The 23,479-nt window shown below is 42.6% G+C and overlaps 1 protein-coding gene across 3 annotated transcripts in view; it reads left to right on the top strand.

The window, feature by feature from the left end:
* Positions 1 to 23,479, top strand: part of garnl3 (GTPase activating Rap/RanGAP domain like 3) — a 123,603-nt gene that overhangs the window by 23,947 nt on the left and 76,177 nt on the right. For 2 of the 3 annotated variants that reach the window (XM_062988774.1, XM_062988773.1), the window contains exon 2: positions 22,469 to 22,538. In XM_062988774.1, coding sequence (XP_062844844.1) covers positions 22,469 to 22,538 — 70 coding nt within the window. Of the gene's footprint in view, positions 1 to 6,437; positions 6,850 to 22,468; positions 22,539 to 23,479 lie in introns of those variants that run through there. The other variant, XM_062988775.1, reaches the window with a different exon arrangement.

Here is a 23,479-nt window from a genome sequence, read left to right as displayed (position 1 = left end):
AAAGCATGCAGAGAAACAAATGGAGTACAGTTAGTAATATATGGTAAGTAGAGTGTAAAAACAAGGAGGTGGTTTTAATGTTATGGCTGATCTGTGTATAATTGCAGCAACTCCCCTGGTGAAGCCAGAAGCTTCTAACTTTGTAAAAATAGTTGAGGGAAGGCTCTTTCCTGCTCTCCAGCTTAACAATGCAGGTCAATAAAGACATGGTTTAATAGTTTTGGTATAGAGAAACTCCATTTGCTTGCACTGAGCCCTGACTTGAAACATTGTACTGGTACTTACACCTCCCAATGGCTTGGCTGTTCATCAATTGTAGTGTATTTTGACCAAATTGGCAGCAATACTACAAAGAGCATTTGTCAGGCCTGGCTCACGACCAAAGTCTGGATAAAAATAAGGAGGGTTGGAGGGTTGCATCACAAAGGGTATCAAGCATAAAATATCATGAATGTATTTTTTACTTCACCCTTAATACAAGGATTTTATCTGCTCTTTAAAAAAAAACATGCCCTTCCCTAAGGGTGAACCACTTTAGACATTAGATCAAATCAAACCTGGGCTGTTAAATGCCAGCAAGCCACACACTGCCCTCAGGAAATGTTGCCAAGTTCAGGACATCCATGATGAACGACCCCTACATTTTGACATAATTAAAGGGCTTGACCTGAGGGCAAGCTGTCTGTGTGTGTGTGTGTGTGTTCGGTCATTTTGTATATCCTTAGAGCACACTTTGGCATTTAGCTCCTGAGGAGTAAAAGCAGTTGAGCTGTTTAACCCTTGAACGTACGGTGGATTCAGAAAGTATTTAAACCCTTTGAAATTTGAATGCACAAAGTTGCCGAGTCTTTAGGCTAGAGTCCGAGTCAAGTCACAAATCTTTAGACAGTAGTCTGAGTCAAGTCAAGTCTTTAGACTGGAGTCTGAGTCAAGTCACAAATCTATAGGCTAGAGTCCGAGTCTAGTCACGAATCTTTAGACTAGAGTCTGAGTCAAGTCACAAGTCTTTAGGCTAGAGTCCATCAGCGTTAATGCTTCAGGAAAAGTGCTGTGGCGTGCATTAAATGAGTCTACAATCCTATTGTGTGTGTGTGTGTGTCATTGTTTTGCCTGTAACCTAAACACCCATACTGACTATGAGGTGCTGTCTTACATTTTGTATTGTGCTCTCCGGGCCACAAGTCTCAACACAAAGCTTAGGATTTAACACATGCGCGCGCGCGCACACACACACACGCCATGTACTGCGGTTACTCTTAAGGACTGGTAATATACACTGATCAGCCATAACATTAAAACCACCTCCTGGTTTCTACACTCACTGTCCATTTCATCAGCTCCACTTACTATATAGAAGCACTTTGTAGTTCTACAATTACTGAATGTAGTCCATCTGTTTCTCTGCATGCTTTGTTAGCCCCCTTTCATTCTGTTCTTCAATGGTCAGGACTCTCCCAGGACCACTACAGAGCAGGTATTATTTAGGTGGTGGATCATTCTCAGCACTGCAGTGACACTGACATGGTGGTGGTGTGTTAGTGTGTGTTGTGCTGGTATGAGTGGATCAGACACAGCAGCGCTGCTGGAGTTTTTAAACACCGTGTCCACTCACTGTCCACTCGATTAGACACTCCTACTGAGTTGGTCCACCTTGTAGATGTAAAGTCAAAGACGATCGCTCATCTATTACTGCTGTTTGAGTTGGTAAGGTTTTTAAAACTCCAGCAGCGCTGCTGTGTCTGATCCACTCATACCAGCACAACACACACTAACACACCACCACCATGTCAGTGTTACTGCAGTGCTGAGAATGATCCACCATCTAAATAATACCTGCTCTGTGGTGGTCCTGTGGGGGTCCTGACCCTTGAAGAACAGCATGAAAGGGGGCTAACAAAGCATGCAGAGAAATACTGTAGATGTACTACAGTCAGTAATGGTGGAACTACAAAGTGCTTCTATATGGTAAGTGGAGCTGATGAAATAGACAGTGAGTGTAGAAACAAGGAGGTGGTTTTAATGTTATGGCTGATTGGTGTATATTATAACCAATTAGAACATGGACATGGTTGTTGTGAATATCGTGGAAAAAAACGATCTGTCAGTCCAGGGTTTTAACAATGCAATTACCCATCATGCTCTCTGTCTGGATAAAATATTAATGAGCTCTACCATTCCAGCACACTGTCTGACGATGGCAGATCAGGAGTTAAATATCACACACATCTTACTCAAATTACTTGTGTGTGTGTGGCTCCGACATCTAAAATTGCTAAGCTGTCACTCAAGACCAAAATGTTCATTCTGACAAGGGTACGAAGAAAATAAAATGTTTCAAAAATATATAGACATTTAGAATATAATGTAGGGTGACAAAAGTGTGCAGAGCAATAGATGGGCTACAGCCAGTAATTGTATAACTATAATACCAGATAGGTGTACCTCAAGGATTAAGCTAAAGCCCAATTCTCTAATGTTTATACTCTCTGTTCTGATCAGCCGATCATTAAAACCACCTCCTTGTTTCTACACTCACTGTCTATTTTATCAGTTCCACTTACCATATAGATGCACTTTGTAGGTCTACAATTACTGACTGTGGTTCACCTGTTTCTCTGCATGCTTTGTTAGCCCCCTTTCATGCTGTTCTTCAATGGCCAGGACCACCACAGAGCAGGTATTATTTGGGTGGTGGATCTTTCTTAGCACTGCAGTGACACTGACATGGTGGGGGTGTGTTAGTCTGTGTTATGTTGGTATGATTGGATCAGACACAGCAGCACTGCTGGACTGAGAATAGTCCACCAACCAAAAATATCCAGCCAACAGCACCCCGTGGGCATTGCCTGTGACCACTGATGAAGGTCTAGATGACTCAAACAGCAGCAATAGATGAGCATCTACAAGGTGAACCAACACCGACACGGTATTTAAACACTCCAGCAGCGCTGCTGTGTCTGATCCACTCATACCAGCACAACACACACTAACACACCACCACTATGTCAGTCACTGCAGTGCTGAGAATGATCCACCACCTAAATAATACTTGCTCTGTGGTGGTCCTGACTATTGAAGAACAGCATGAAAGCAGGTTAAAAAAAGTATGTTGAGAAACAGATGGACTACAGTCAGTAATTGTAGAACTACAAAGTGCTTCTATATAAGTGGAGCTGATAAAATGGATAGTAAGTGTAGAAACAAGGAGATGGTTTTAATGCTATGGCTAACCAGTGTATATTGTACATATAAAGGCATATAAAATCCCCAGTCAGACATGCCTGGACATGATTGGCTGCATCGAACCCTACATTCATACCGGCAGCGATTTTTCACCTCATGTCGCTCGATTCGATGCTCGCTCATCACCCAGCGTTCACACTGGAAGGGTCATCATCGCCTGTGGACGTTTGGTTGCCATGGATTAACTGACATCAAGCAAAAAATAAACAAAACAAACTAAAAAAAACAACAACAAATGCTAAAATGCCATGGCAGCATAGCGTACTTGATTGCCACATATCTAGAGTGCATAAAAAACAATTTCATTACAAATCTGATTCTTTCCCACCAAGTTGTTGTTTGTTCCTGTTAAAAATACAACGTACACGTTTGACATCGCAACGGATCATTTCATGGTGGAGGAGATGATGCGGGTACCGCTTTGCTCAATGCTCAGTTCCTATTAGTAATCGCCACATTGCTTGTCTCTTAATTTGCATAAAGTTAAACTTTGTTTGCATCGCTGACTCCACCCACTTTGCATTTCTAATGTTGGCTCCACCTCTTTTCACCAGAAATCGCCAGCTTAAATTGAAAACGAATGACCGTTGGGCGCTTTGACGAGTCACTTTGCTGCCGGTCTGAGTGTATGGTAAGAAGGGGATGATTGATCGGAGTCCTGCTCGGGGTATTTTGTATTTTACATTGTGCTCAGTAATTCCGGAAAGCTGGACCCAGCTTGACCGTGACCAGGATAACGCGGTAATACATGAAGATAGATTAATGATTGAACAAATATATAAAGATTATATGTGATATTAGATTGTACTTTCAGCCTGGTTAAACATGACAAAAGAGGTGGAAATTTTGTCCCCATTAAACGTTTGTTAATCTCACTCTACAACTACAACAGTGCTAAACAGGTGTGTGTGTGTGTTAAAGAGGAAGAAGAAGAGGAAGAAGTAGTAACTGTACTAACTGACTATGATCTCATCTGTGCCCACACCTTCTGGCTAGACGGGGATTATGGTACATAGACCTGGTACATCAGCGAGGTCTAAAAAAAAAAACCACACAAACACACAGAGCATGTCACAGTTATTAGTGGTCAGCAGAACAAATCATTCCACCATTTCCACTGTTTTTACTGATGGAAATAGACACACATTTCGAATTTGATGCCAGCAACACATTCCATAAAAGTTGGGACAGAGGCAAAATAAGTGTGATTAGTTGGGTATAAAACATGACTGGGTATAAAAGGAGGATCCACCAAAGGATCAGTCTTTACAAGCAGTAATAGATTGTGGCTTATCAGAGTGAGAGAGGTCAAATTATTTAGTCTTTCACCATCTACTGTTCATAATATTGTGGAAAGATTTAAAGAATTTGAAGAGCTCTCAGTCTGTGTAGGGCAAAGCTGGAAACCACAGAAGCTGGGAATGTGCGTGACCGAGAAACAGTAATGCTATTGTCATAAATATAGCCATATAGGCTCTGGAGTACTTCAGAAAATCGGTGTTACTTAACACAGTACACCGCTGTGTCAAGTTATAATATTCACGTCAGGGATCAGTGTTTTATGCTAGTTGTAATGGCCTTGTATATGTATATATTCACAATCTACACTCACTGTCCATTTTATCAGCTTCACTTAACATATAGAAGCACTTTGAAGTTCTACAATTACTGAATGTAGTCCATCTGTTTCTCTACATACTTTTTTTAACCTGCTTTCACCCTGTTCTTCAATGGTCAGGACCCCCACAGAGCAGGTATTATTTAGGTGGTGGATCATTCTCAGTACTGCAGTGACACTGACACGGTCCAGGTCTTTTCTGTGTGGAGTTTGCATGTTCTCCCTGTGTCTGTGTGGGTTTCCTCCGGGAGCGCCGGTTTCCTCCCACAGTCCAAAAACATGCAGTCAGGTTAATTGGAGACACTGAATTGTCCTATAGGTGAATGTGTGTGTGTATGTGTGTGTCTACCCTGTGATGGACTGGCACCCCATCCAGGGGCAATATGTGTAACACTATGTGCCTTGCACCCATTGAAAAGCTGGGATAGGCTCCAGCACCCCCCCCCCCGCAACCGTAATTGGATAAACGGTTAAGAAAATGAATGGATGAATGAATGAATAAATAACCCCTGTCCATATTCAAAAGCACTCACAATGGGCACACGGTCATCTGTACTGGACTTCGGAGGACGGGAAGAAGGTTACTGGTCCGGTCAAATTCAGTCAAATTCATTTGAATAGTGCTTTTTACAATGGACCGAGACTAAAAACAACCTTAAAGATTAAAGGCGCAGTGGTAAAAACACACGCTGCAACCGGAGCTGGATCTCGAGTACATCGTATCGAATCTCAGCTCTGCCTTACCGGCCGAGGCCGAGCGGCCACATGAACATCGATTGGCCTGTTGTTTAGCTGGGCGGGACTAAGGTCGGAAGTTGTCAGAATGGTGCGGTTACGACCTCTGCCGGCTGATTAGAGGCGCCTACACGGAGATGAGGAAAGAGTGCCCTTAGGGAGTGTCTCTCCGCACTCAACGCTAGGTGGCGCAACACTTGTCGATGCGTGGGTGGCAAGATGCATACGGCTTGCTGCCCACACGTCGGAGGGGATGCGGGTTAGCTTCGATCTCCTCGGTCAGGGCAGGGATCGGCATGATGCAAAATTGGGCAACTGGACACGCTAAAGGGGGAGAAAAAGGGAGGAAATGCATTAAAAAAAAAAAGATTGGCTAAAAATGCTAATTAGTGAGCTGAGGGCAATGATGGCAGTGTGTAATACCCTCTAAATATTGAGGAGGATATATTTAATGTATTTATTAGGACTTTAATGTCATGTTTTACACACTTTGGTTACATTCCTGACAGAAACGGTAGTTACGAGCCACACAAGGTTCATCAGTTGGCTAGTTTAAGGTCAAACACAGTCATGGACAATTTTGTATCTCCAATTCACCTCACCTTACTTGCGTCTTTGGACTGTGGGAGCAAACCTGAGCTATTATACTGTATTTTGAGTATATACATTCCATAAACACATATGTTTAAGCTTATAAATACATTTGTTGCTAAATATTAGTAAAATGTGTGTAAACGGGGTTTATTTAGTCACTTGTGTGAGGCAATGCGGGCGACACCAGCTATCGTGCCGTGCACGTGTATTCGTAAAAGATAGCATCCCAGGCGCGCGTGCACACAAACACACAGCGGGTGATCTTTCGTGGCTGCGCGCGAGCTCCAGTCTCCATTGCGCGCGAGCTCCAGTCTCCATTGCGCTCGAGCGCCGTTTGTTTTGCCGCGTTTTTTTCCTTCTCTATATGAAGCAGAGCATCAGCAGTGCGCAACAGCACATCACACACATCCACACACACACACATACACACACACACATACACACGCTTTACAGCCGCCCTGTTAAACGCGGAACAGAATGAGGGAGTAAGTGTGGAGCAGAGCTCAGGTGGAAACATGGTCAGTAGGTTTAAATGAACTAACAGAGGAAGAAAAGAGGACGCGAGTCAAAACCAGGTGACGGGAATTTTCTAACCGTCGCATGGGGGCCATGAGCTGCGCGGACACCGCCGCCACCAAACTGTTGAGCTTCAACCAACGGTGAGAGGATTTCTCTAGTGTTTATAAGCTTATATGTACCAGAAACCTGATTTTGTGTGGTAATATTAGGGGTATGTTTGATTTTTTTAGTGATTTCTGGTGTTTTTGTGCTTTAAAATGCTGGTTCCAGTCTGACTGTCACTGCAGCAAATTCACCTCAGAGCAACAAGCGTCGGTCAGAACTCGTGTCCCATAAAATGTGTGCGAATGGTTCGTTCATGAACGAGTCGGTTCTCTAAGTAAACGCTGGAAGCCGACTCGCAGCGAAGAACCGTTTTCAAGACGGTTCAAGATTCTAAAGCTTTTGAATCAGTGATCGGATAAATATTATGAAACACACTATATAATGAATAATAATACTGAAATGGGCGGCACGGTGGCTAAGTGGGTAGCACTGTCACCTCACAGCAAGAAGGTCCTGGGTTCGATCTGTGCGGAGTTTGCATGTCCCCCCCGGGATCGAACCCAGGACCTTCTTGCTGTGAGGCAACAGTGCTACCCACTCACTCACTCCCTTATCCTAATCAGGGTCATGGGGGATGCTGGAGCCCGTCCCAGCTCTCAATAGGAGCAAGGTGCACAGAAACACCCTGGACACAGCTCAACACACACATCTAAGGGCAATTTAGTATCTCCAATTCACCTCACTTGCATGTTTTTGGACTGTGGGAGGAAACCGGAGCTCCCGGAGGAAACTCACACAGACACGGGGAGAACATGCAAACTCCACACAGATAGAAACCTCACCACTCCACCTGGGAATCCAACCCAGGACCTTCTTGCTGTGAGGCAACAGTGCTACCCACCGAGCCACAACTCTACAGAAAATTGCGGTGTCTTATGATACAAATAAAATTGCATCATAATATATTAATACACGAGGAGTAGGGTGTTGCTTAAGCATGTCAAAGCGACTGAACCAAAAGAACCGACTCATATTGGTGAGCTGAGCCAATTAATTTGACTCACTGAAAAGAGACCGAATGCCCATTACTAACAGCACACTAATAGCTTGTCACTTTCAAATGCTTCAGTATTATTTCAGTATAGTATCTATTTTTTTTCTGTTGATATTTTACTAACTGGGACTGTACTGCTGTGTCCACATTAATACCTTGTTGTTTTAATGCCTGCGCAAACCACACATGGAAAATGTTTTAATTATTCATGATTAAGGGACAGCTCAGTGCCCAACACACTCGCCACTAAAAACACTTAGTAAATGCAGCAACTTCACACAAAAATGTCCGACACACTTTCAATTGTGGTGAAATTCGGCCTGTTTAGGGTTCATGTATCAGTAAAAACAGAAGATAACTTCAGAAACACACAGTGCGTATTTTCGCTTCTTACATCAGTGTGTGTGTGTGTGTGTGTGTGTGTGTGTGTAGGACTGGATAGAATAATACTAAATACACTCATGTGTATGAGTGTGTGTGTGTAGGACTGGCCAGAATACTTTGAAATCAAAGGAAAAATACAATGTTGTATGTGTGTGTGTGTGTGTGTTGTGTGTGCTGGACTGGTAGACATTATACAAACAGATAAATACTAAATACACCGTTGTGTGTGCATGGGACTGTTATGAATAATACTAAATACACTGTGTGTGTGTGTGTGTGTGTAGGACTGGCAAGAATAATATGGAATATACTGGAGTGTGTGTGTGTGTGTGTGTGTGTGTAGGACTGGCCAGAATACTTTGAAAACATGTAAGTGGATAAATACTAAATACACTGTTGTGTGTGCATGGGACTGTTATGAATAATACTAAATACACTGTGTGTGTGTGTGTGTGTGTGTGTGTGTGTGTGTAGGACTGGCAAGAATAATATGGAATACACTGGTGTGTGTGTAGGACTGGCCAGAATACTTTGGAAACATGAAAAGATAAATACTAAATACACTGTTGTGTGTGTGTGTGTAGGACTGGTAAGAATAGGATATACATGGCTAGATGCTAAATACAGTGTGTGTGTGTGTGTGTGTGTGTGTATGTATAAGACTGGCAAGGATAATGTGATATACTCTGGTGTGTGTGTGTGTGTGTGTGTGTAAGACTGGCAAGAATAATATGATATACTCTGGTGTGTGTGTGTGTGTGTGTGTGTGTGTGTGTGTTAGACTGGCAAGAATAATATGATATACTCTGGTGTGTGTGTGTGTAAGACTGGCAAGAATAATATGATATACTCTGGTGTGTGTGTGTGTGTGTGTGTGTGTGTTAGACTGGCAAGAATAATATGATATACTCTGGTGTGTGTGTGTGTGTGTAAGACTGGCAAGAATAATATGATATACTCTGGTGTGTGTGTGTGTGTAAGACTGGCAAGAATAATATGATATACTCTGGTGTGTGTGTGTGTAAGACTGGCAAGAATAATATGATATACTCTGGTGTGTGTGTGTGTGTGTGTGTAAGACTGGCAAGAATAATATGATATACTCTGGTGTGTGTGTGTGTGTGTGTGTGTGTGTGTAAGACTGGCAAGAATAATATGATATACTCTGGTGTGTGTGTGTGTGTGTGTAAGACTGGCAAGAATAATATGATATACTCTGGTGTGTGTGTGTGTGTGTGTGTGTGTGTGTGTGTGTAAGACTGGCAAGAATAATATGATATACTCTGGTGTGTGTGTGTGTGTAAGACTGGCAAGAATAATATGATATACTCTGGTGTGTGTGTGTGTGTGTGTGTAAGACTGGCAAGAATAATATGATATACTCTGGTGTGTGTGTGTGTGTGTGTGTGTGTGTGTGTGTGTTAGACTGGCAAGAATAATATGATATACTCTGGTGTGTGTGTGTTAGACTGGCAAGAATTATATGATATACTCTGGTGTGTGTGTGTGTTAGACTGGCAAGAATTATATGATATACTCTGGTGTGTGTGTGTGTGTGTGTGTGTGTGTTAGACTGGCAAGAATAATATGATATACTCTGGTGTGTGTGTGTGTAAGACTGGCAAGAATAATATGAAATACTCTGGTGTGTGTGTGTGTGTGTGTGTGTGTGTTAGACTGGCAAGAATAATATGATATACTCTGGTGTGTGTGTGTGTGTGTGTGTGTGTGTAAGACTGGCAAGAATAATGTGATATACTCTGGTGTGTGTGTGTGTGTGTGTGTGTAAGACTGGCAAGAATAATGTGATATACTCTGGTGTGTGTGTGTGTGTGTGTGTGTGTGTGTAAGACTGGCAAGAATAATGTGATATACTCTGGTGTGTGTGTGTGTAAGACTGGCAAGAATAATATGAAATACTCTGGTGTGTGTGTGTGTGTGTGTGTGTGTGTTAGACTGGCAAGAATAATATGATATACTCTGGTGTGTGTGTGTGTGTGTGTGTGTGTGTAAGACTGGCAAGAATAATGTGATATACTCTGGTGTGTGTGTGTGTGTGTGTGTGTAAGACTGGCAAGAATAATGTGATATACTCTGGTGTGTGTGTGTGTGTGTGTGTGTGTGTGTAAGACTGGCAAGAATAATGTGATATACTCTGGTGTGTGTGTGTGTGTGTAAGACTGGCAAGAATAATATGATATACTCTGGTGTGTGTGTGTGTGTGTGTGTAAGACTGGCAAGAATAATGTGATATACTCTGGTGTGTGTGTGTGTGTAAGACTGGCAAGAATAATGTGATATACTCTGGTGTGTGTGTGTGTGTGTAAGACTGGCAAGAATAATGTGATATACTCTGGTGTGTGTGTGTGTGTAAGACTGGCAAGAATAATATGATATACTCTGGTGTGTGTGTGTGTGTGTGTGTTAGACTGGCAAGAATAATGTGATATACTCTGGTGTGTGTGTGTGTAAGACTGGCAAGAATAATGTGATATACTCTGGTGTGTGTGTGTGTGTGTAAGACTGGCAAGAATAATGTGATATACTCTGGTGTGTGTGTGTGTGTAAGACTGGCAAGAATAATATGATATACTCTGGTGTGTGTGTGTGTGTGTGTGTGTTAGACTGGCAAGAATTATATGATATACTCTGGTGTGTGTGTGTGTGTTAGACTGGCAAGAATAATATGATATACTCTGGTGTGTGTGTGTGTGTGTGTTAGACTGGCAAGAATTATATGATATACTCTGGTGTGTGTGTGTGTGTGTTAGACTGGCAAGAATAATATGATATACTCTGGTGTGTGTGTGTGTTAGACTGGCAAGAATAATATGATATACTCTGGTGTGTGTGTGTAAGACTGGCAAGAATAATGTGATATACTCTGGTGTGTGTGTGTGTGTGTGTGTAAGACTGGCAAGAATAATGTGATATACTCTGGTGTGTGTGTGTGTGTAAGACTGGCAAGAATAATATGATATACTCTGGTGTGTGTGTGTGTGTGTGTGTGTAAGACTGGCAAGAATAATGTGATATACTCTGGTGTGCGTGTGTGTGTTAGACTGGCAAGAATAATATGATATACTCTGGTGTGTGTGTGTGTGTGTGTGTGTAAGACTGGCAAGAATAATGTGATATACTCTGGTGTGTGTGTGTGTGTGTGTGTGTAAGACTGGCAAGAATAATATGATATACTCTGGTGTGTGTGTGTGTGTGTGTGTAAGAATGGCAAGAATAATATGATATACTCTGGTGTGTGTGTGTGTGTAAGACTGGCAAGAATAATATGATATACTCTGGTGTGTGTGTGTGTGTGTGTGTAAGACTGGCAAGAATAATGTGATATACTCTGGTGTGTGTGTGTGTGTTAGACTGGCAAGAATAATATGATATACTCTGGTGTGTGTGTGTGTTAGACTGGCAAGAATAATATGATATACTCTGGTGTGTGTGTGTGTTAGACTGGCAAGAATAATATGATATACTCTGGTGTGTGTGTGTAAGACTGGCAAGAATAATGTGATATACTCTGGTGTGTGTGTGTGTGTGTGTGTGTAAGACTGGCAAGAATAATGTGATATACTCTGGTGTGTGTGTGTGTGTAAGACTGGCAAGAATAATATGATATACTCTGGTGTGTGTGTGTGTTAGACTGGCAAGAATAATGTGATATACTCTGGTGTGTGTGTGTGTTAGACTGGCAAGAATAATATGATATACTCTGGTGTGTGTGTGTGTGTAAGACTGGCAAGAATAATATGATATACTCTGGTGTGTGTGTGTGTGTGTGTGTAAGACTGGCAAGAATAATATGATATACTCTGGTGTGTGTGTGTGTGTAAGACTGGCAAGAATAATGTGATATACTCTGGTGTGTGTGTGTGTGTGTGTAAGACTGGCAAGAATAATATGATATACTCTGGTGTGTGTGTGTGTAAGACTGGCAAGAATAATGTGATATACTCTGGTGTGTGTGTGTGTTAGACTGGCAAGAATAATGTGATATACTCTGGTGTGTGTGTGTGTGTAAGACTGGCAAGAATAATATGATATACTCTGGTGTGTGTGTGTGTTAGACTGGCAAGAATAATATGATATACTCTGGTGTGTGTGTGTGTTAGACTGGCAAGAATAATGTGATATACTCTGGTGTGTGTGTGTGTGTAAGACTGGCAAGAATAATATGATATACTCTGGTGTGTGTGTGTGTAAGACTGGCAAGAATAATGTGATATACTCTGGTGTGTGTGTGTGTAAGACTGGCAAGAATAATATGATATACTCTGGTGTGTGTGTGTGTGTGTGTGTGTAAGACTGGCAAGAATAATATGATATACTCTGGTGTGTGTGTGTGTTAGACTGGCAAGAATAATATGATATACTCTGGTGTGTGTGTGTGTGTGTGTGTGTGTGTAAGACTGGCAAGAATAATGTGATATACTCTGGTGTGTGTGTGTGTGTGTGTGTGTGTAAGACTGGCAAGAATAATGTGATATACTCTGGTGTGTGTGTGTGTGTGTGTAAGACTGGCAAGAATAATGTGATATACTCTGGTGTGTGTGTGTGTTAGACTGGCAAGAATAATATGATATACTCTGGTGTGTGTGTGTTAGACTGGCAAGAATAATGTGATATACTCTGGTGTGTGTGTGTGTGTGTAAGACTGGCAAGAATAATATGATATACTCTGGTGTGTGTGTGTGTGTGTGTGTGTGTTAGACTGGCAAGAATAATATGATATACTCTGGTGTGTGTGTGTGTTAGACTGGCAAGAATAATATGATATACTCTGGTGTGTGTGTGTAAGACTGGCAAGAATAATGTGATATACTCTGGTGTGTGTGTGTGTGTGTGTGTAAGACTGGCAAGAATAATGTGATATACTCTGGTGTGTGTGTGTAAGACTGGCAAGAATAATATGATATACTCTGGTGTGTGTGTGTGTAAGACTGGCAAGAATAATGTGATATACTCTGGTGTGTGTGTGTGTGTAAGACTGGCAAGAATAATATGATATACTCTGGTGTGTGTGTGTGTTAGACTGGCAAGAATAATGTGATATACTCTGGTGTGTGTGTGTGTGTGTGTAAGACTGGCAAGAATAATATGATATACTCTGGTGTGTGTGTGTGTTAGACTGGCAAGAATAATATGATATACTCTGGTGTGTGTGTGTGTGTGTAAGACTGGCAAGAATAATATGATATACTCTGGTGTGTGTGTGTGTAAGACTGGCAAGAATAATGTGATATACTCTGGTGTGTGTGTGTGTTAGACTGGCAAGAATAATATGATATACTCTGGTGTGTGTGTGTGTTAGACTGGCAAGAATAATGTGATATACAGTGTATCACAAAAGTGAGTACACCCCTCACATTTCTGCAGATATTTAAGTATATCTTTTCATGGGACAACACTGACAAAATGACACTTTGACACAATGAAAAGTAGTCTGTGTGCAGCTTATATAACAGTGTAAATTTATTCTTCCCTCAAAATAACTCAATATACAGCCATTAATGTCTAAACCACCAGCAACAAAAGTGAGTACACCCCTAAGAGACTACACCCCTAAATGTCCAAATTGAGCACTGCTTGTCATTTTCCCTCCAAAATGTCATGTGACTCGTTAGTGTTACTAGGTCTCAGGTGTGCATAGGGAGCAGGTGTGTTCAATTTAGTAGTACAGCTCTCACACTTTCTCATACTGGTCACTGAAAGTTCCAACATGGCACCTCATGGCAAAGAACTCTCTGAGGATCCTAAAAGACGAATTGTTGCGCTACATGAAGATGGCCAAGGCTACAAGAAGATTGCCAACACCCTGAAACTGAGCTTCAGCACAGTGGCCAAGATCATCCAGCGTTTTAAAAGAGCAGGGTCCACTCAGAACAGACCTCGCGTTGGTCGTCCAAAGAAGCTGAGTGCACGTGCTCAGCGTCACATCCAACTGCTGTCTTTGAAAGATAGGCGCAGGAGTGCTGTCAGCATTGCTGCAGAGATTGAAAAGGTGGGGGGTCAGTCTGTCAGTGCTCAGACCATACGCTGCACACTACATCAAATTGGTCTGCATGGCTGTCACCCCAGAAGGAAGCCTCTTCTGAAGTCTCTACACAAGAAAGCCCGCAAGCAGTTTGCTGAAGACATGTCAACAAAGGACATGGATTACTGGAACCATGTCCTATGGTCTGATGAGACCAAGATTAATTTGTTTGGTTCAGATGGTCTCAAGCATGTGTGGCGGCAATCAGGTGAGGAGTACAAAGATAAGTGTGTCATGCCTACAGTCAAGCATGGTGGTGGGAATGCTATGGTCTGGGGCTGCATGAGTGCAGCAGGTGTTGGGGAGTTACATTTCATTGAGGGACACATGAACTCCAATATGTACTGTGAAATACTGAAGCAGAGCATGATCCCCTCCCTCCGGAAACTGGGTCGCAGGGCAGTGTTCCAGCATGATAATGACCCCAAACACACCTCTAAGACGACCACTGCTTTATTGAAGAGGCTGAGGGTAAAGGTGATGGACTGGCCAAGCATGTCTCCAGACCTAAACCCAATAGAACATCTTTGGGGCATCCTCAAGCGGAAGGTGGAGGAGCGCAAAGTCTCGAATATCCGCCAGCTCCGTGATGTCGTCATGGAGGAGTGGAAAAGCATTCCAGTGGCAACCTGTGAAGCTCTGGTAAACTCCATGCCCAGGAGACTTAAGGCAGTTCTGGGAAATAATGGTGGCCACAAAAAATATTGACACTTCAGGAACTTTCACTAAGGGGTGTACTCACTTTTGTTGCCGATGGTTTAGACATTAATGGCTGTATATTGAGTTATTTTGAGGGAAGAATAAATTTACACTGTTATATAAGCTGCACACAGACTACTTTTCATTGTGTCAAAGTGTCATTTTGTCAGTGTTGTCCCATGAAAAGATATACTTAAATATCTGCAGAAATGTGAGGGGTGTACTCACTTTTGTGATACACTGTACTCTGGTGTGTGTGTGTGTGTGTAAGACTGGCAAGAATAATATGATATACTCTGGTGTGTGTGTGTGTAAGACTGGCAAGAATAATGTGATATACTCTGGTGTGTGTGTGTGTAAGACTGGCAAGAATAATATGATATACTCTGGTGTGTGTGTGTGTGTAAGACTGGCAAGAATAATTGATATACTCTGGTGTGTGTGTGTGTGTGTGTGTACAAGACTGGCAAGAATAATGTGATATACTCTGGTGTGTGTGTGTGTAAGACTGGCAAGAATAATATGATATACTCTGGTGTGTGTGTGTATAGGACTAGCAAGAATAATGTGATATACTCTGGTGTGTGTGTGTGTGTGTGTGTGTGTGTGTGTGTGTGTGTGTGGTGTGTGTAACTACTGAGGAATACTTTAAAAACATGTCCATGGCTAGATACTAAATACAGTCTGTGTGTGTGTAGGACCGGCAAGAATAATGGGATATACTCTGGTGTGTGTGTGTGTGTGTGTGTGTGACTACCAAGGAACACACACACACACACACACACACAGCAGAGTATATCATATTATTCTTGCCAGTCTTACACACACACACGAACACACACAAAAACATATCCATGGCTAGATACTTAACACAGTGTGTTTGTGTGTGGGACTGGCAAGAATAATATGACATACTCTGGTGTGTGTGTGTTTTAATTATTCATGGCACACTTTCAATTGTGGTGAAATTCAGCATGTTTAGGGTTCATGTATCAGTAAAATCAGAAGATAACTTCAGAAACGCACAGTGCGTATTTTCCCTGTTTACATCAGTGTGTGTGTGTGTGTGTGTGTGTAGGACTGAATAGAATAATACTAAATACACTCATGTGTATGAGTGCGTGTAGGACTGGCCATATATACTAAATACAGAGTGTGTGTGCACGCACATGGAAGGGACCTTGTGTGCCAAGCTGTGCCACTTTTTTCGGCAACATAGATCCTATGTTGCTCCCTAAACGAAGTCTCTTCATTTACGCTTATTAAGTTCTTAACCCTGATCAAGGCCGCATCGTGTCCAAAGCATATCGTAGAAACACTGGGCTCAGTGTGGGAACTGACACTGACCCATTTACATCTCCACTCAGACACAGAGATAGTGAAACGTACCCTTGTTTGTTGCAATCAGTGGTGCAATCAGTGGTGCGTCTTTGTACATTTAGTCTGTTTATTTTAACTTAACAGAAGATACAAGTCTGAGTGGAACAGTGTTGTGTATGTTCCATACGTTAAAGGTCTGCAGTTGGGAAAAACATGTTTTCAACCAATTCCATTTTCAGACACAACGTCTGCTTTGTGTTTCTAAGGAAAAACATGCCGCATGAACAACAATCGGCTGTTGTTCAGGGTGGGATGAGCCGGACCAGGGTTCCTCATAACTGGTGCAATTTTGACCTCTGCTGGCTGAGTTGGGGAATAATACTGATCAGGGCACGGCTCTCCGTGCACAAGGCTGATCCGCATATGAACTCGACTCGTGCGGGGGAGAAGATGCAGTCGGCACTGAGCACGTGTCGGAGGGGGCGTGTGTCAGTTGCGAAGATCCTCAAACAGCAGTGGAGGGTTATATCGATAGAGGCGAAGCGTAACGCAATCAGGGTACTTGGATACGACAACAAGATTTAAGTCAGAACATTGGCTAGGCCAGGGGGCTCTGTGCAGGCCACTGGAGTTTCTTTAAACCATGCTTTTCTTCATGAGGCACACTAATGCTGGAACGGCAAAGGGCCTTCCCTAAACTTGCTGCAAAGTTGGACGTATACAATTGCATTTACATTACATTTACATTCATGGCATTTAGCAGACGCTTATATCCACAGTACTATGACAGTATATTGTCTAAGCTGTTGAGGGTTAAGGGCCTTGCTCAAGGGCCCAACAGTGGCAAACTGGCAGTGGTGGGGCATGAACCAGCGACCTTTCGATTACTAGTCCTGTACCGTAACCACTAGGCTACAATAAATCAATTCCCTATATAAAGTTCCCTTGCCTTTATATAATTGATTTATTACACAGTATATTACACAGCTTATTGTCTAAGCTGTTGAGGGTTAAGGGCCTTGCTCAAGGGCCCAACAGTGGCAAACCGGCAGTGGTGGGGCTTGAACCAGCAACCTTTCGATTACTAGTCCAGTACTTTAACCACTAGGCTACAACTGCCCTTGCCTTTATATAATTGATTTATTACATAGTATATTACACAGTATATTGTCTAAGCTGTTGAGGGTTAAGAGCCTTGCTTAAGGGCCCAACAGTGGCAAACTGGCAGTGGTCGTGCTTGAACCAGCAACCTTTCGATTACTAGTCCAGTGCCTTAACCACTAGGCTACAACTAAACTGTCACCTCACAGCAAGAAGGTCCTGGGTTCGATCCCCAGGCGGGACGGTCCGGGTCCTTTCTATGCAGAGTTTGCATGTTCTCCCCGTGTCTGGGTGGGTTTCCTCCTGGAGCTCCAGTTCCCTCCCACAGTCCAAAAACATGCAGTCAGGTTAATTGGAGACACTGAATTGTCCTATAGGTGTATGTGTGTGTGCCCTGCGATGGACTGGCGCCCCGTCCAGGGTGTTACTGTGTGCCTTGCGCCCATTGAAAAAGCTGGGATAGGCTCCTGCACCCCACGCAACCCTGATTGGATAAATGGTTAGGAAAGTGAGTGAGTGAGTGATGTTAGCAATGGTTATGGCTGGACCACATGAATTCAAATATTAGAAGGGGTGTCCCAATACTTTTGTCCAGATAGTGTATGTGGGGTACACCTTTCTGTACCACTTACTTCTCATTCAGATAAGGGTGGAGGGGGTTAAATAATTCAACCGTCCTGCCATCTATCTCTGCCTCTGTGTTTGGACGTAGTTGCTCAGTAAACCAAAGACGTCATTTGAAAGTAATTAATTGCAAATGACATTTAAAGATCAGTCGAAGTTCTAATGGCACATTAAATGTCAACCCTTAAAACTTCTTGCATATTTAATGGAATACCAGGTAGTCTAAACAAATTCCTAGATAAACAGAGATCGCTTTAAGAGCTATAATTAAAAACATAGCACTTAGAACGAATAGTCTGTAGTGGAACCAATGCACAAAAAACAGGTTTAATAAACAAACGTTCACCTGCTGCTAAACATTCATTAATTCATTTATTCATCGTCTGTTTTACCACCGGGCGGCACGGTGGCTAAGTGGGTAGCACTGTCGCCTCACAGCAAGAAGGTCCTGTGTTCGATCCCCAGGTGGGGCGGTCCGGGTCCTTTCTGTGCGTAGTTTGCATGTTCTCCCCATGTCTGTGTGGGTTTCCTCCGGGTGCTCCGGTTTCCTCCCACAGTCCAATAACATGCATCCAAGGCTAATTGGAGACACCGAATTGTCCTATAGGTACCCGGCCGCTAGGATGCATAAACCAGTGCACTATAGTACAGGTCCCAAGCCCGGATAAAATAGGGAGGGTCGTGTCAGGAAGGGCATCCGGCGTAAAAACTGTGCCAAATCAATAACGCGGATCATGACCCCGCCGGCGACCCCTAACGGGAAGAAGCCGAGGAAATTGATTGTCTGTTTTACCACCACTTTGTTCTGGTCTGGGCTGTGGTGGGTCTAATTTATAGGGCGAAATGCAAGCTACACCCTGGTCCATCATAAATTGGCTAGTTAGAATTCGAGTCCATGAGGTGCTTTGCAGCGCTGGGGTGGCGTCTATCACTCTAGCACACCAATACCTACACAGACGTACACAGAAGTGGCTATGACTTGGGATAACCAACTGACGAGCTCATACCGTCAAATCACAATATAAACCACATTTCATATGGATCCTATATTGCCCCCTAAAACGAAGTCTATTTATTTACGCTTATTAACTTCTTAATCCTGATCAGGGCGACACGGTGGCTCAGTGGGTAGCACTGTCGCCTCACAGCAAAAAGGTTCGATCTCCAGGGCTGTGGTGGGTCTGATTCATAGTGCGAAAGGCAGGATACACCCTGGACAGATCGCCAGTCCATCATAAATCGGCTAGTTAGAATTCGAGACCACAAGATGCTTTGCAGAGCTGGGGTGGCATCTATTACTCTTGCCCACCAATGCTGTCAGCAAGCTGGAGAAGTGGCTTTGATTTGGGATGAGGGATGGCGCATTCAGCGTCACCAGCTTTTCTGAACAGAAATGAGTTATAATAGAAGCATCGATACCCCGACCACTGGAACAAGAATAATCTAGTGCCTATCCAAGCTTTTCAATGGGCGCAAGGCACACAGTAACACCCTGGACAGGGTGCCAGTCCATCGCAAGGCATACAAACACACACTCATACACACACCCATTCACCTATAGGGCAATTCAGTGTCTCCAGTTAACCTGACTGCATGTTTTTGGACTGTGGGAGGAAACCCACACAGACACGGGGAGAACTAGGGATTGAACCCAGGACCTTCTTGCTGTGAGGCGACAGTACTACCCACTTAGCCACCGTGCCGACCCATGAGCTCATACCGTCAAATCAAAATATAAACTGCATCTCATAATAAGTCACATGTTCTATTGATTAAAAACAGTGTAACAGAGCAAACACGTGTTAACCCTCATGTTAGCCTTCTTAAAAGCTTACAGATATCCTTATCAGCTTGATACTCCATGACTTTGCTTAATTTTATGGAAACTGCAAATAAACAATATTTTATATTGATCTTGTGATCCAAACATCCCCTAATTTATACACCTCTGTTTGGGGTCTCAGAAACCCCCAGCTTGAATACATGGTTAAAGGCAATTAGTTACAAAATCTCCCACCTCTGTCTAACAGGATGATTTGGTTGGTTAATTCATTTTTTTTATTTTACCCACCCCACACAACACTGGGGTCTCTGGGACCCCAAAGAACAAGGCAGTAATATCAGCATCAACAAGCACAAGGGTTAACGTAGTAAGATGAACAGAAACACCTCAGAATTCAGTCGGCAGTGAACAGTTCATTACAAGTACTAACTAACAGTGATGGCATAGTTACCTTGAAAAAGTAATCTGATTTCTGATACTGATTACTCCTTTAAAAAGTAACTTAGTTACTTTATTGATTACTTGAGTTTAAAAGTAACTAAGTTAGATTACAAGTTACTTTATTAGTTACATTCAGCAGCTGCCGACAACACCCCGCGCCGCCTCAACATAAAAATGACAACCAGTTTTGCCAATAGCATAAGTAAGATAAATAAAATAAATTTTTTTAAAGACAAATAAATAACAAAAAGACGATAAATATCAAAAATTTTGGCGAGTGGGGTTTGTAATGAGTCTGTAACTATGGTGATATAACGTCACCACGTCCCCACGTCATCACTTGACGTTGGTAAGATGGCGGATGTAGTACGTAGCGGTGTTGTGTGCATACTGCATACTTCTGTACTGAAAGTATGTACTTTTTTACCGGCCGAGTAGTGCATACTTCCTCCAATCTAGTACGTACTCTGTAAGTAGGGATGCATCGATACCATTTTTTCCCAACCGAGTACAAGTACATGTGTATTTTTGTTCTTGCCGATATCGATACCGATACCAATACCTATTTAGAATACTGTTTTTTTTTTTTTTTAAATGCACGTCAACAAGTAGCGAGTGATCAAAGTGTTTGTGCGCTGACATGATGAAATTAAGGAGGAAAAATAAATGAATCTGAGTGGATTTGGCAACACGAATAGCATGGATTGTTCTGTAGTGAGTTGGAGGTTAATAAATATTTTTGCAATGTTGGCGTTTTGTTGTTATGTTTTGTAGAGAACGATCAGGTCAGAAATACTGTAAAACGTGTGTGTGTGTGCCGGTGTATTCTGATCTAAACTATATTAAACCCCTGTCCCACCTGTTTACACTCCTCTCCTGCGTTCCCCCTCACACCGTATCCTGCGTTCTCATTGGCTGTTCGACATGTCACTCATTCCCAGTCGCACATCTGAGATCAGATATCAGACGTGCTAGAAAACTCGAGCGCTCGGTGAGCCGGTCAGATCGAGTTGTTGGATAGTTCACACTTAGCGATCGAGAGCCGAGTTTTGATCGCCGAGCGGACGCCGAGTTGCTCCCGAGCCGGCAAATCTAGCGACGACCAGTCGCCGAGCGAAAATCAGGGCAAAAATCGTGTAGTGTGAACCAGGCGTAACACAGCAACGTGCACTAGGCACACGGTATCGGATGTTTAGTATCGGAGCCTCGTTTGCGAGTACGAGTACGAGTTAATGAGCGCGGTATCGGGCAAATACCCGATACCAGTATCGGTACTCATGCATCTCTATCTGTAAGTATGCGATTTCGGACGCAACTCGTGACTTAATTGTCGCATAGGCCAGACGTCACTCCCCGAGACCCAAGAAGAAAGCAAAAATATATCTTTTTACTAAGGAAAATGACAAAAATAGTAATGCACAGTAACTTGGATAAGTAACTTTAATCTGATTACTGGATTGGAAATAGTAACTCGTTAGATTACTTGTTACTGAAAAAATGTGGTCAGATTAGAGTAACTGACATCAGTGCTAACAATTGCTAATTCCTAAAACTGCTAGAAACAAAAGCTTTTCCAGACATTATTCTACATTTATACTGGAACATAATGCGAAGTATCCACAACAGCCTCACTATTGTGATTTGAATTTATAATCAACGTGTCGTTCGTTATCTGAATATTTATAGCTAGAATGCGTCTGTACACAGAGCGACAGAGCTGGCACGCTGAGGGTGGGCGAGGGCATGTTTCAAATCAGCACTCATAGGAATGGAAGGAAGCATCAGCTGTTGGAAATGAGCTTTTAGGCAACAGCATTAATCAAACAACAACTTTGGCGTCAGTTATAGGTTAAGCATTCCAGTTCGCTCATAAGCCTATTGTGGAATGTTTCAAAATAGTGTAAAAGGAATTTTCTATAAAGCTTTACTTTTATTTTTCACCCGTCCCAACCTGTGTGATGGAGGCTTCAAATCCTCAGTTTGTTAATGTTAACAAGTCAGTCCCTGCTGCCTTACAGCAAGCAGGTCCTGGGTTCGATTTCCAGGTGGAGCGGTCAGAGTCCTTTCTGTTTGGAGGTTGCTTGTTCTCCCCGTGTCTGTGTGGGTTTCCTCCAGGCGCTCTGGTTTCCTTCCAACAGTCCAAAGACTGCAGTCAGGCTACATGGATATACTGTATTAATGTTTGTTGATTCTAGCTCATTGCTCTTTACGAAATGAGGTTTTTAAACCATTTGTAAAAAGTTCCATGTGCCTTGTGTGTTTCAGTTCTGCCTCAGAAGACCTGGGCTGCAGGCGGGGCGAGTTCAGCCGGAAGCACTATGGATCAGTGGAACTGGTGAGTACCTAGAAAGTAACTGAGCTTTTCGAATGTCTTTGTGAGCAAATTATTTAACAACACTGGAACAGAAAGAGCGACAAACCAGGCGTTTGGATTGTTTCTGGAACTGCACCATCTGCGGTTGTCCACTTCAAACATGCTTTGTGCACCCATACAGAGGATGTGGTTTGGTTTACAAAAATCAACCCTGGTCTGCACATTTGGCGTTATGAACTGTAAGACGGTGGAACTGTGAGACATATTCAGATGTTTTTGTGTTTTTAATCGGGACACTTGAATTATATACGGTTCTAAACCTCAGGGTTTGCGGTAGGGTTTCTTGTTCCCAATTTCTATCTTTAATTTTGATCCCGATCCGATACCGAGTCTCAAACCGATACTTGTATTTTCTAGATATTGTCTAGATAAGAACTAGATAATACTGTTCACACAGTGCACACCAAGTACATTACAGTTATTCAAATTAATCCAATGTATATGTTTAACAACTGAATAGCTCTGCAGTGCTGTAGAAAAAAAATTACCTGCCGTGTTGTAACTGTTAGGGCTGGGCGATTTTGCAACAAAAAAAAAATCTTGATTATTTTAAAATTATTACCGATTCTCGATTACGATTTCGATTTTGTTGTTGTTGTATAATGCAACAAAAGAAGTGCAGAAGTGCAAAAATAGCATCACCGATAATTATCCTTTTAAGGAACTCAAACTTTATAACAATAACTGTATAACAATAATTAATAATAATTAAAACAAAATAGATGGGGGGGGGGGGGGGGGGGCATCAAGTAATCACTCAGCTCAGCTTTGATTTTGTCCTCTTGTGACTGGTGTGGGGGGGGGTGGATGGAGGTCTTAAGATCTGCTTCTAACAATATGGACTACAATTCCCATGCTCCCACAGACTGTCACGTGACTATCACATGTCCCCGGTCAGCCAA

This window comes from Trichomycterus rosablanca, chromosome 26 (genome assembly GCF_030014385.1).
Source record: "Trichomycterus rosablanca isolate fTriRos1 chromosome 26, fTriRos1.hap1, whole genome shotgun sequence".
NCBI classification, from domain to species: domain Eukaryota; kingdom Metazoa; phylum Chordata; class Actinopteri; order Siluriformes; family Trichomycteridae; genus Trichomycterus; species Trichomycterus rosablanca.
The sequence above is the reverse complement of the archived record's forward strand: the minus strand, read 5'-3'. Positions and strand labels throughout refer to the sequence as shown.